Raw genomic sequence first — 13,143 nt, 5'->3', positions numbered from 1 at the left:
TGGGTGAGGCTAGTGATGCAGTTGGTAGGATAAGGCATTTGAAGAGGCACTCCTGACCTTGACAACTCGTGGGATCATTAAATGTCTTCCTGCACTGCATAAGCTCTTTGGGGCTACACTCCTGGCATTGACCACCGCAGCTATCTCTTGCCATTGCCTTCTGAGCATGTGTCTGGATAACCTCTGCCCCCCTTGGGGTACAGGGCATCGCTCCTTTCCACCTCTTCCACCAAGACCTCCAGTGCAGTGCCCAAAACCCTTGGCCCGTGCTCTCCCATGCTCAGCCACTGATGAACCTTACACAGCACAATATTCAAAATGATCTCAGCATCATCAACAGCACAATGCAGCTTCCCTTTAAGAGGAGCAGGCTAGCTTTAGTCAGTGCTAGTCACTCGCAATATTTGGACCCGTGTTGATGCGTACAGCCAACAAGGAGTGCGGGGAGCACGGAGTGTACACAGGAAGCATGGACACGAGCAGACAGCAGAATGTTGACTTCCTGCCTGCGGGGCAATCGATAGGTGCGGGCTAATTGCGCATCACGATCCCGGTGCCCATTTTCGGGGTTTATTCAATTTAACCCCCAATAACTTTAAGTTAACAGAGTTGCCTAATTGTGCAAAAGACATTAATTTAAGTCACACTAATGTTACATAAAAACTGTACTGACGAAAACCTACTCAAATGAAATACAGTAATGATCCGATCGGAATGAATCCCTCACCTCAAGATCTTGCCACGCACACACACACACACGTACATATGCATACACACACACTACTAGATGCAGAAAGAAGGACTCGCATTTATATAGCACCTTTCATGACCTCGGGACGTCCCAAAGCGCTTTACAGCCAATGAAGGACTTTTTGAAGTGTAGTCACTGTTGTAATACAGGAAACACGGCAGACAATTTGCACACAGCAAGCTCCCACAAATAACAATGTGATAATGACCAGATAATCTGTTTTTTGGTGATGTTGATTGAGGGTTAAATATTGAAGTGTCAGCCTAGATTTTTGTGCTCAAGTCTGGGACTTGAACCCACAACTTTCTGACTCAGAGGCAAGAGTGCTACCCACCGAACCACAGCTGACACATGCAGACGCACACTCTCACACACACATGCACACGCACATTCCCACACACACATGCACATGCATGCTCCCACATAGAAATGCACGTGCACGCTCCCACACAGACATGTGCATGCACGCTCACACACACACCTGCACGGTCCCACACACATGCACATGCACACTCGTGCACACACAAGCACACGCACGCTCCCACACACACAAGCACACGCATGCTCTCACACACATGCTTCCACACACGTGTGCATGCATGCTCGCACACACATGCACATGCATGCTCGCACACACATGCACACACATGCTTGCGCACATATGCACACACACCCCCCGCACACACATGCACACTCCCACACACACATGCACATGCATGCTCGCGCACACATCCTCGCACATACATGCACACGCATGCTTGCACACATATGCACACACACCGCACGCACATGCACACCCCCACACATACATGCACACACACACTCATGTACACATGCACACGCACGCTCACACACACACATGCACGGTCCCACACACATGCACATGCACACTCGTGCACACACAAGCACACGCACGCTCTCACACACACATGCACACACATGCTCCCACACACACGCGTGCATGCATGCTCGCACACCCATGCACGCTCGCACACATGCATATGCATGCTCGCACACACATGCACATACATGCTTGTGCACATATGCACACACACCCCCCTCACACACATGCACATGCACACTCCCACACACACATGCACATGCATGCTCGCGCACACATCCTCGCACATGCACACGCATGCTCGCACACACATGCACACACACACATGTACACATGCACATGCACGCTCACACACACACACATACGCTCCTACATGCACATGCATGCTTCCACACACACATGCACACACTTGCTCCCACACACACATGCTCGCACACATATGCACATGCATGCTCGCACACACATGCACACGCACACCCCGCACACATGCGCTACCACACACACATGCACACGCACGTTCCCACACACACATGCACACACACACACTGCACATTTCAGATGTTGGTAAAATGTGATGTGAAATAGTTGCTCCCTTGCAGTCTTTCAATTTTAGATATGAGCAGGCCAGTTGTTGGAGCACACGCATCACGTAGGCAAGAGCAGAACTCCTCCCTGCCTGACCTTACTGTGACCTGGACAGATGCACAGCTAGCAGTGTAACTCTGGTCTGCCCTTCATTGATGCAGTCTGTGATTAGTTGAGGTGTTATAGCTTCAGCCCGAGCCCAGGCTGACACGACACGTTAGGGTTAAATGTCGGGAGCAGAAGATGAAACCTCTGAGACATCGTTGCAGAGCTGAAGCTAATCTTCCATCTTCCATTTCATCACACGTTGGGCTTGAGGAACATGGTCATGTTGCCTATACATTGTTAGTTCCATATGGTTTATAGCTCGCCTTGCAAGGCTAATACGAAAGAAGTTATTTACTGATGTTTACACTGTTACCGGCAGAAAGTCGCTTCCCTTTGATGTCTGTTCATCCGGGATCAGATGTAACCGTGGATTACTAGTGTGTGTGTTGGAGAAGATGTAGGCTTTCCCTTTACAAATGGGTATTTTTAGCAATTGTTCTCTATTCCTAATGAACGCCTCCAAACAACTTTAATTCTGGGTCTGTGTTCGCAGCCCCTGTATTTAGCTGTGCAATATTGGTAACTACAAACCTTTTGACAATGCTTAAAAGGCTTCTTAAAACAATATTATGATTGTGAAAAAAGAACTCTGGTGGTGCTCAACATTCCTTTAAACAATAGCTTTGCTGTAAAACGCTGTGTTTTCGCTGAAGGTGACCTATTGTAACCTTATAGAAGCGTTTTGTGCTTCTTTTGGTGGAATTCAGTTGCTGAAGGCTAAAGACCTGACAGTCTCCCAGCACTTGTCCCCGTCTAAAACCAACCTGCCTTGATCATCATTCAGCGAACATCGCAGCTCTTCTCTGGCTTGCCTGGTTTGGACTGATGGGAATAAACAATGGCATTTTGTCTCTCACTTAGACGGTCTATGCTGCATGTTTGCACGCGAGAGGTGAAGCAGAGAATGCCACAGGGTGGACTAAAGCTAACTCCTTCGACCAAATATTCTTCGGGAGAGAAATCTACTGTTTTTATTAAACTTTTTTTCTGTCCAGGTTCATAACCCAGAGACTGCGAATATAACCCAGACTGCGAATATGAAACTAGCCCAAAGTAGCTGGTGAGCTGATTCCAGTTAGCCAGAGAGCGAGAGAGAGTGTGTGAGCATGTCAGGGAGAGAGAGAGAGCGAGAGAGAGTGTGTGAGCATGTCAGGGAGAGAGAGCGAGAGAGAGTGTGTGAGCATGTCAGGGAGAGAGAGCGAGAGAGAGAGAGTGTGTGAGCATGTGAGGGGGAGAGAGAGAGAGAGAGAGTGTGAGCATGTCAGGGGGAGAGAGAGAGAGAGTGTGTGAGCATGTCAGGGAGAGAGAGCGAGAGAGAGTGTGTGAGCATGTCAGGGGGAGAGAGAGAGAGAGAGAGAGAGTGTGTGAGCATGTCAGGGGGAGAGAGAGAGAGAGTGTGTGAGCATGTCAGGGAGAGAGAGAGAGAGAGAGAGAGTGTGTGAGCATGTGAGGGGGAGAGAGAGAGAGAGAGAGTGTGAGCATGTCAGGGGGAGAGAGAGAGAGAGTGTGTGAGCATGTCAGAGAGAGAGAGAGAGAGTGTGTGAGCATGTCAGAGAGAGTGTGTGAGCATGTCGGAGAGAGAAAGAGAGAGAGAGTGTGAGCATGTCAGAGAGAGAGAGATAGTGTGTGTGAGCATGTGAGGGGGGGGGAGAGAGAGAGAGAGAGTGTGTGAGCATGTCAGAGGGAGAGAGAGAGTGTGAGCATGTCAGGGGGAGAGAGAGAGAGTGTGTGTGTGTGAGCATGTCAGAGAGAGAGAGAGAGTGTGTGAGCATGCCAGGGGGAGAGAGAGAGAGAGAGAGAGTGTGAGCATGTCAGGGAGAGAGAGAGACAGTGTGTGTGTGAGCATGTCAGAGGGAGAGAGACAGGGAGATCCAGCACACTGCTGTCGCTCTGCCATATTAAAGGGTTTAATTCTAGCCCACTGCCCCAGGCAGTGAACTTCTGGGGATTAAGAAAAAGTGTGGGAACTACCGAAATTGATGATTTGTTTAATTTGAATATTGTAACACCACAATGGAACAACTCAAAAGAAGTGCTGATTCCAGTGTGCAGCATAGACAGAGGTTAAATGACTCAACCAATGGGGACTCGTGCCTGTCACAAGCATGAATCATCCGTAGTGGCTCTGGTTGAGGTACAAACAATCTTTCATTTATTCTACAGAGATGAGTAAGTTATGATTTATTATTTTCATTTATTATAAGTGAATGGCTTTCTCTATCCTGTGTCTCAGGAACAATCCCGGCCGGTTAGAGTCCTGACAGAGTGTCCTTGGGGAGGTGTGGGGACCTCCTCTCTCCCCACAGCTTTGGCTGGTTTATCTCCTGCAGCACCAAGGGAGGAGTGAGTTGTGGAGCTTTGCTGCTGTACTGTGAGCTCGGCTTCAGTACAGAGCTCGGCACCGCCTGCCTCCAGTGAAAAGGTGCTGCCTGCCTGCGTTCAGCGAGTGCAACCAAGGAGCAGGATTAGTCGGCAGAGTGAATACCAGGCGCTGCCGCCTTCAATGGCTTTATGTTCCCACAGAAAAGGCTGCACTTCCTAATCTGGCATCAAGCTGAGTGTGGTCACTAACGTGGGTGTGTGGAGTGTTACTGCACTTGGCTGGTGCAATGAGCAGTGGTTAGAAGGGGAAAGCTGTCGCGGTCACTTGCACCATGCTGACTCTGTCCACCTGTCACCTGCAGGTTTAGGCTGCCTCTGACTGTCCGAGGATCCCAGCCCGCAGACCCTGCACTGAGCTGTACAGGACACGCCGCTCACCATGGACTTGCTCACTGCCATCCTGGCCGTACTCTCCAGCCTGCTGCTCCCAGCGACAGTGAGGTGTCAGAATGGCAAGAACAACGTTCCGAGGCTCAAGCTCTCCTACAAAGGTAATCCATTCTCCGTCTCACTCTCTCTGTTTCTCCTCTCCGTACATCCGCTTCACCACCGTCCTGTGAACCTTTCTATTTTTGTATGTCTTCACTTTTGTTTGCACCTTTTATTGCCGACTGAGAGTTATTTTGTGCCAGTAATTTATATATTTTATCTCGTACTTTATTAGAATAATTCTTCGATATTTGCTGTTAACAAAAGGTAGAGTTAAAAGAAGTTTACCATTGTACTGATTGAGGAAACACATTTGTAGATTGTGTGACTATTTCAAATCGGACTCATTTAATTGTGGATTTTAAAACACATTTCTAGAACAAATTTTAGCAACTTTGGTAACTTGACTCGGCACAATGTTAAATGATTGGTTGATTGAGGAGATGTCTTGGTTCATGGGCTGCCAGATTCTACACTGAACTGAAATATCAGATACAATGCTATTACATTTGTTGTACATATATCTCACAAGTTCCTTAATCCGAACTGTGTTACTCTAAAGGTGCGTTCCCATTGGGTCTAGTTGAAGGTTTAAACTGAATGTTTGTTTAAAGTTGTGTTACAGTTTTTTATACAATGAGAAACTGTCAGTGCCAATCTGACCGATTCACGGTTTTCATTGAAAAATGGACGGAATTTGATCCCCCAAACAGTAAACCCTGAAAATATCCTGAATTACAAGCAATAAAAGCAACATTTGGCTCAGTCAGTCCCCACAAAGCGGTGGCCCTGACTATAACCAGGTGAACAGAATCCTGAAAACAGCGGTACAAGTCTGGGAATCTCCTGGGTCTTATCCAATCACTGTGAGTCAATAGCTGTGGGTGTTACTGCGGGTTCTAAGCCTGTCTATACATGAGGGAAGCAGCCACAGGTACACATGTACATCTTCAACCAGAGAGATCTCCTACAGCCCAGTACCTCAGTGACTCCACAAGTTCCGATTGCTTGACCTTTGTGTTCGCTCCCTGATTAACATTGCGAAAACTGGCGCCCTTATCCTGACAGCAGCAATGTAAGCCCACAGAAGCGTAAGCATATCATTCTGCCATCCGAAATAAGGGAGTTGGTTTTAGGAATGTAACCACAGCAATCAGTGTGTGGATACCATTCTCTCCCGCTGTCAGTTACACAAATGCCGAGTGAGCTGTTACTCTGTGTTATTTTGAATGTTATTCTGCAATAGATTGTTTGAAGTGTGTTGACATATTTCAACATGGTAAGGTGCAAATATTGTTTATCTCTGGCCAAGAACAAGGATTCGCTTGGCTGGGGGCAATGCAGGTTCCTTGAGCTGAGATGTTGAACTGAGCTCTGACTGCCTGTTGAGGTGATATATAAGATCCCATGGAGTTCCCCGGCCCAGCATCCCTCCCTCAACTAAACTTACCATGAAAAGTGACTGACTGATCAGGTTAATGCAGTTTCTGGATCATTGCTCGAGCAGAATGCCTGCCACCTTTCACTACAGAACAAGTCAGTCCAAAAGGGTACTTACACTGTGAAGCACTTTGATGTCATGATAAAATGTGTTATAAATGGAAATAATTCCTTTTCCCCCTAAGTTGACTTGTTCCATTGCCACATTATGAAATTCAAATAACATTTTGACGACACAAGCACTGTTCTCGGTGCAAGTACAAGACAAGGTTTGTTTTCACCAACTTCCAGCACCAGCTAAGAGTCGAGTTCTGTTTAAATCTGTTGAAGCACATTTGGCTTGGGCCTTGGTTCAAGTGTTGCACTAAAGGGGCAGCTGCTATAGTCAGGTTCGCGTTCCTTCCTTTCATGGGCGCTCCATTCAACAAAATATTGGCTTCGCACTTTAAACAAAATTAATATTATTTAAATGCGTTAGGAGAATCCAGTCTCTTAGTACATTTTATTGCAGCATTAACCGCAGTTTGACTTGTCATGTAACTTGGTTTCTGGGTGGTTCATTGAAAGAAGGGCAGATTCTCAAGTGGCAGGTTTCAGAGCACGTTATTGTCCTTCGCTTCCAACTCGGCCTTCCTCCGATGATGATACAGCACAGAAGGAGGCCATTTGGCCCATCCTGCCTGTGCCTGTTACCTATCACAGAGAAAAGGGTTGGGTTAATGATCCCGCTAAGCTGCGCGCGTGCGCATCCACGCAGTAATCTGCAAGGTCCCGCGCAGGTCACTCATCGGCTATTACACGGTGAAAAAGTAGGAGTAAATAGGTACTTTTCAGAATGGCAGGCAGTGACTAGTGGGGTGCCGCAAGGTTCTGTGCTGGGGCCCCAGCTGTTTACATTGTACATTAATGATTTAGACGAGGGGATTAAATGTAGTATCTCCAAATTTGCGGATGACACTAAGTTGGGTGGCAGTGTGAGCTGCGAGGAGGATGCTATGAGGCTGCAGAGCGACTTGGATAGGTTAGGTGAGTGGGCAAATGCATGGCAGATGAAGTATAATGTGGATAAATGTGAGGTTATCCACTTTGGTGGTAAAAACAGAGAGACAGACTATTATCTGAATGGTGACAGATTAGGAAAAGGGGAGGTGCAATGAGACCTGGGTGTCATGGTACATCAGTCATTAAAGGTTGGCATGCAGATGCAGCAGGTGGTTAAGAAAGCAAATAGCAAGTACAGGGGCAGGGAGGTGTTGCTACAATTGTACAGGGCCTTGGTGAGGCCACACCTGGAGTATTGTGTACAGTTTTGGTCTCCTAACTTGAGGAAAGACATTCTTGCTATTGAGGGAGTGCAGCGAAGATTCACCAGACTGATTCCTGGGATGGTGGGATTGACCTATCAAGAAAGACTGGATCAACTGGGCTTGTATTCACTGGAGTTCAGAAGAGTGAGAGGGGACCTCATAGAAACGTTTAAAATTCTGACGGGTTTAGACAGGTTAGATGCAGGAAGAATTTTCCCAATGTTGGGGAAGTCCAGAACCAGGGGTCACAGTCTAAGGATAAGGGGTAAGCCATTTAGGACCGAGATGAGGAGAAACTTCTTCACCCAGAGAGTGGTGAACCTGTGGAATTCTCTACCACAGAAAGTAGTTGAGGCCAATTCACTAAATATATTCAAAAGGGAGTTAGATGAAGTCCTTACTACTCGGGGGATCAAGTGGTATGGCGAGAAAGCAGGAATAGGGTACTGAAGTGCATGTTCAGCCATGAACTCATTGAATGGCGGTGCAGACTAGAAGGGCTAAATGGCCTACTCCTGCACCTATTTTCTATGTTTCTATGTCTATGCCGCGCATGCGCAGACATTTAAAGGGACCACGCGTTGAGAGGAACAGGCCGCACAGAACCAAACGCTGCTTACAGAGTCTCTCCGTAAATGCGTGTCCCCATGGGGCACAGGCACAAAACGTGTTGCCTTGCCGTGAGCAGCTTGTGACTCTGTGTCACGATGTAACTGTACCCCAGTGAATGTCAAGCACCAGCTAAATTGCCAGAGCTTCAAAATGTGCCCTGAAAATCATCTGGCAGTGACGCTACATTCTTACGCTCTCACAACACAAGATTTTAAGAGAGTATTTTCAGAACAAGCAGATGCTGGAGCATAAATGTTATGATTGAGCATTTCTGGTGCCGAGCTTTGCGTGTTGGCAAGGCGTGGGAGGATTCGGGCAAGGACAGCATCACACTCAGTACACAGCAGGCAGGATTTTACCTCCAGTACAGACAATGGGCGAAGAATTGTGTCGGGTGCACGGTGGATGTGCTGACTGACCTCAGTCTTCAAATTCCCCATAACTCGTGCTACCCAAAACCCAACACTCGGAGCGCAATGCCACAACATTCACCCCACAGTAGCTGCCATTTATTTCAGATTCATTGTGTGTAGATTGGGCCGATACTCTCCGGAGTTTAGAGGAATGAGAGGTGATCTCATTGATACATACAAGATTCTGAGGGGGATTGACAGGGTAGATGCTGAGAGGTTGTTTCCCCCGGGCTGGAGAGTCTAAAACCAGTCTCAGGATAAGGAGTCAGCCATTTAGGACTGAGATGAGGAGGAATTTCTTCACTCAGAGTGGGGGTGAATCTTTGGAATTCTCTGCCCCAGAGGGCTGTGGATGCTGAGTCTCTGAATATATTCAAGGCTGAGATCGATAGATTTTTGGATCTAGGGGAATCAAAGGATATCGGGATTGGGTGGGAAGGTGGAGTTGCGGTTGATGATCAGCCATGATCTTATTGATTGGTGGAGCAGGCTCGAGGGGCCATAGAGCCTGCTCCTACTACTATTTCTTATGTTTTTATGATGGCTTAACACCATTCACTGATAAATTATGGAATTGCAGAAGGTGAATCTCAAACCATTGGTAAAAATCTCAGGATACTGAGTATTAAAAACAGATCTTCATTTATTGAGTCACCATCAATGAATGACATTAATCACAGAGGGCATCAAACAGGAAATTAGGGGTGCATGCAAAAAAGGTGCAGCAGTTATCATGGGTGACTTTAATATGCATATAGATTGGGCTAACCAAACTGGAAGAAATACCGTGGAGGAGGATTTCCTGGAGCATAAGGGATGGTTTTCTCGATCAATATGTCGAGGAACCAACTAGGGAGGAGGCCATCTTAGACTGGGTGTTGTGTAATGAGAGAGGATTAATTAGCAATCTCATTGTGCGAGGCCCCTTGGGGAAGAGTGACCATAATATGGTGGAATTCTGCATTAGGATGGAGAATGAAACAGTAAATTCAGAGACCATGGTCCAGAACTTAAAGAAGGGTAACTTTGAAGGTATGAGGCGTGAATTGGCTAGGATAGATTGGCGAATGATACTTAAGGGGTTGACAGTGGATGGGCAATGGCAGACATTTAGAGACCACATGGATGAACTACAATTGTACATCCCTGTCTGGCGTAAAAATAAAAAAGGGAAGGTGGCTCAACCGTGGCTATCAAGGAAATCAGGGATAGTATTAAAAGCCAAGGAATTGTCATACGAATTGGCCAGAAATAGCAGCGAACCCAGGGATTGGGAGAAATTTAGAACTCAGCAGAGGAGGACAAAGGGTTTGATTAGGGCAGGGAAAATACAGTACAAAAGGAAGCTTGCAGGGAACATTAAGACGGACTGCAAAAGCTTCAATAGATATGTAAAGAGAAAAAGGTTAGTAAAGACAAACGTAGGTCCCCTGCAGTCAGAATCAGGGGAAGTCATAACGGGGAACAAAGAAATGGCAGACCAATTGAACAAGTACTTTGGTTCGGTATTCACTAAGGAGGATACAAACAACGTTCCGGATATAAAAGGGGTCAGAGGGTCTAGTAAGAAGGAGGAACTGAGGGAAATCTTATTGTTGGGAAATTGTGCTGGGGAAATTGATGGGATTGAAGGCTGATAAATCCCCAGGGCCTGATGGACTGCATCCCAGAGTACTTAAGGAGGTGGCCTTGGAAATAGCGGATGCATTGACAGTCATTTTCCAACATTCCTTAGACTCTGGATCAGTTCCGATGGAGTGGAGGGTAGCTAATGTAACCCCACTTTTTAAAAAAGGAGGGAGAGAGAAAACAGGGAATTATAGACCGGTCAGCCTGACCTCATTAGTGGGTAAAATGATGGAATCAATTATTAAGGATGTCATAGCAGCGCATTTGGAAAGAGGTGACATGATAGGTCCAAGTCAGCATGGATTTGTGAAAGGGAAATCATGCTTGACAAATCTTCTGGAATTTTTTGAGGATGTTTCCAGTAGAGTGGACAAGGGAGAACCAGTTGATGTGGTGTGTTTGGACTTTCAGAAGGCTTTCGACAAGGTCCCACACAAGAGATTAATGTGCAAAGTTAAAGCACATGGGATTGGGGGTAGTGTGCTGACGTGGATTGAGAACTGGTTGTCAGACAGGAAGCAAAGAGTAGGAGTAAATGGGTACTTTTCAGAATGGCAGGCAGTGACTAGTGGGGTACCACAAAGTTTTGTGCTGGGGCTCCAGCTGTTTACATTGTACATTAATGATTTAGACGAGGGGATTAAATGTAGTATCTCCAAATTTGTGGATGACACTAAGTTGGGTGGCAGTGTGAGCTGCGAGGAGGATGCTATGAGGCTGCAGACTGACTTGGATAGTTTAGGTGAGTGGGCAAATGAATGGCAGATGAAGTATAATGTGGATAAATGTGAGGTTATCCACTTTGGTGGTAAAAACAGAGAGACAGACTATTATCTGAATGGTGACAGATTAGGAAAAGGGGAGGTGCAATGAGACCTGGGTGTCATGGTACATCAGTCATTGAAGGTTGACATGCAGGTACAGCAGGTGGTTAAGAAAGCAAATGGCATGTTGGCCTTCATAGCAAGGAGATCTGAGTACAGGGGCAGGGAGGTGTTACTACAGTTGTACAGGGCCTTGGTGAGGGCCACACCTGGAGTATTGTGTACAGCTTTGGTCTCCCAACTTGAGGAAGGACATTCTTGCTATTGAGGGAGTGCAGCGAAGGTTCACCAGACTGATTCCAGGGATGGCGGGACTGACATATCAAGAAAGACTGGAACAACTTGTATTCACTGGAGTTCAGAAGAATGAGAGGGGACCTCATAGAAACGTTTACAATTCTGACGGGTTTAAACAGGCTAGATGCAGGAAGAATGTTCCCAATGTTGGGTAAGTCCAGAACCAGGGCTCACAGTCCAAGGATAAGGGGTAAGCCATTTAGGACCGAGATGAGGAGAAACTTCTTCACCCAGAGAGTGGTGAACCTGTGGAATTATCTACCACAGGAAGTTGTTGAGGCCAATTCCCAAAATATATTCAAAAAGGAGTTAGATGTAGTCCTTACTACTAGGGGGATCAAGGGGTATGGCAAGAAAGCAGGAATGGGGTACTGAAGTTGCATGATCAGCCATGATCATATTGAATGGTGGTGCAGGCTCGAAGGGCCGAATGGCCTACTCCTGCACCTATTTTCTATGTTTCTACGTTTCTATAAATAGACATAATTGCAAAATGTGTCTCCAAAACACAAATAACAACCACAAATCGTGCATCATAAAAACAACATTGTCACCTTTTCAGTTACCCTGCTCCCAATTATTTGAATTAAGTAAAATTGACATTTCTTTATTTTATATAAAAATGTAATATTTGATTTTGAAAAGATTGTAACTCATGCTGTAAATCATTTACCTGAGTGGAATAAGTAAGTATAGTGAACTGAAAATACATTTATTGAATAAATGAGAGTTAAAGATCTGAATTTACTAAAATAAGATACTGCAGGTGCTGAAAGGTTTGTGAAAATCAATGGGTTGTTTGTTTAAAAACAGAATTGAATTGAAGTCAGATAAACTCAGTGCTTTCTGTGAAACGGTGTTACATTAAGGCAGCTAGACCATTTGTTCTGTTCTGACACCTTTTTATATTTCCGAGTGTGTGTGGTTATTTTATCCGCACTTGCCGATGTTCTCGTGCTCACTCTGACCCAATTACCCATCACTATTGTACAAGAGGCTGAGGGTAATGAGAAACTCGGGCTGCATTCTCTCCATGCATTAAATGTCACAATTTGCTGAACGGATGTCATTGTAGAGGCAGCAGGCAAAGGGAACAAGCCTGTCTGTTTGACACAGAACTCTCAACATCATGGAGTTAGGCAGTCAAAATGATCATGCATCTAATTCCACCTCTGTAACATCGCTCGTCTCCGCCCTTGCCTCAGCTGCTGAAACCCTCATCCATGCCTTTGTTACCTCTAGACTTGACTATTCCAACGCACTCCTGGCTGGCCTCCCACATTCTACCCTGCGTAAACTAGAGGTGATCCAAAACTCGGGTGCCCATGTCCTAACTAGCACAAAGTCCCGCTTACCCATCACCCCCTGTGCTCGCTGACCTACATTGGCTCCCAGTTAAGCAACGCCTCGATTTGAAAATTCTCATCCTTGTTTTCAAATCCCTCCATGGCCTCGCCCCTCCCTATCTCTGCAATCTTCTCCAGCCCCACAACCTCCCGAGATGTCTGCGCTCCTCTAATTCTGT

The 13,143-nt window shown here is 46.3% G+C and overlaps 1 protein-coding gene across 1 annotated transcript in view; it reads left to right on the top strand.

The window, feature by feature from the left end:
* sema3ab (sema domain, immunoglobulin domain (Ig), short basic domain, secreted, (semaphorin) 3Ab) overlaps positions 1 to 13,143 on the top strand; it is a 315,517-nt gene that overhangs the window by 31,009 nt on the left and 271,365 nt on the right. The window contains exon 2 of the mRNA XM_070897057.1: positions 4,970 to 5,158. Within this exon, the coding sequence (XP_070753158.1) occupies positions 5,047 to 5,158 (112 nt within the window). The 5' untranslated portion in view covers positions 4,970 to 5,046. The remainder of the gene's footprint in view (positions 1 to 4,969; positions 5,159 to 13,143) is intronic.

Source organism: Pristiophorus japonicus, chromosome 13 (genome assembly GCF_044704955.1).
Source record: "Pristiophorus japonicus isolate sPriJap1 chromosome 13, sPriJap1.hap1, whole genome shotgun sequence".
Classification (NCBI taxonomy): Eukaryota; Metazoa; Chordata; class Chondrichthyes; family Pristiophoridae; genus Pristiophorus; species Pristiophorus japonicus.
Note: the sequence above shows the minus strand (reverse complement) of the source record. Positions and strands in the feature narration are given on the sequence as shown.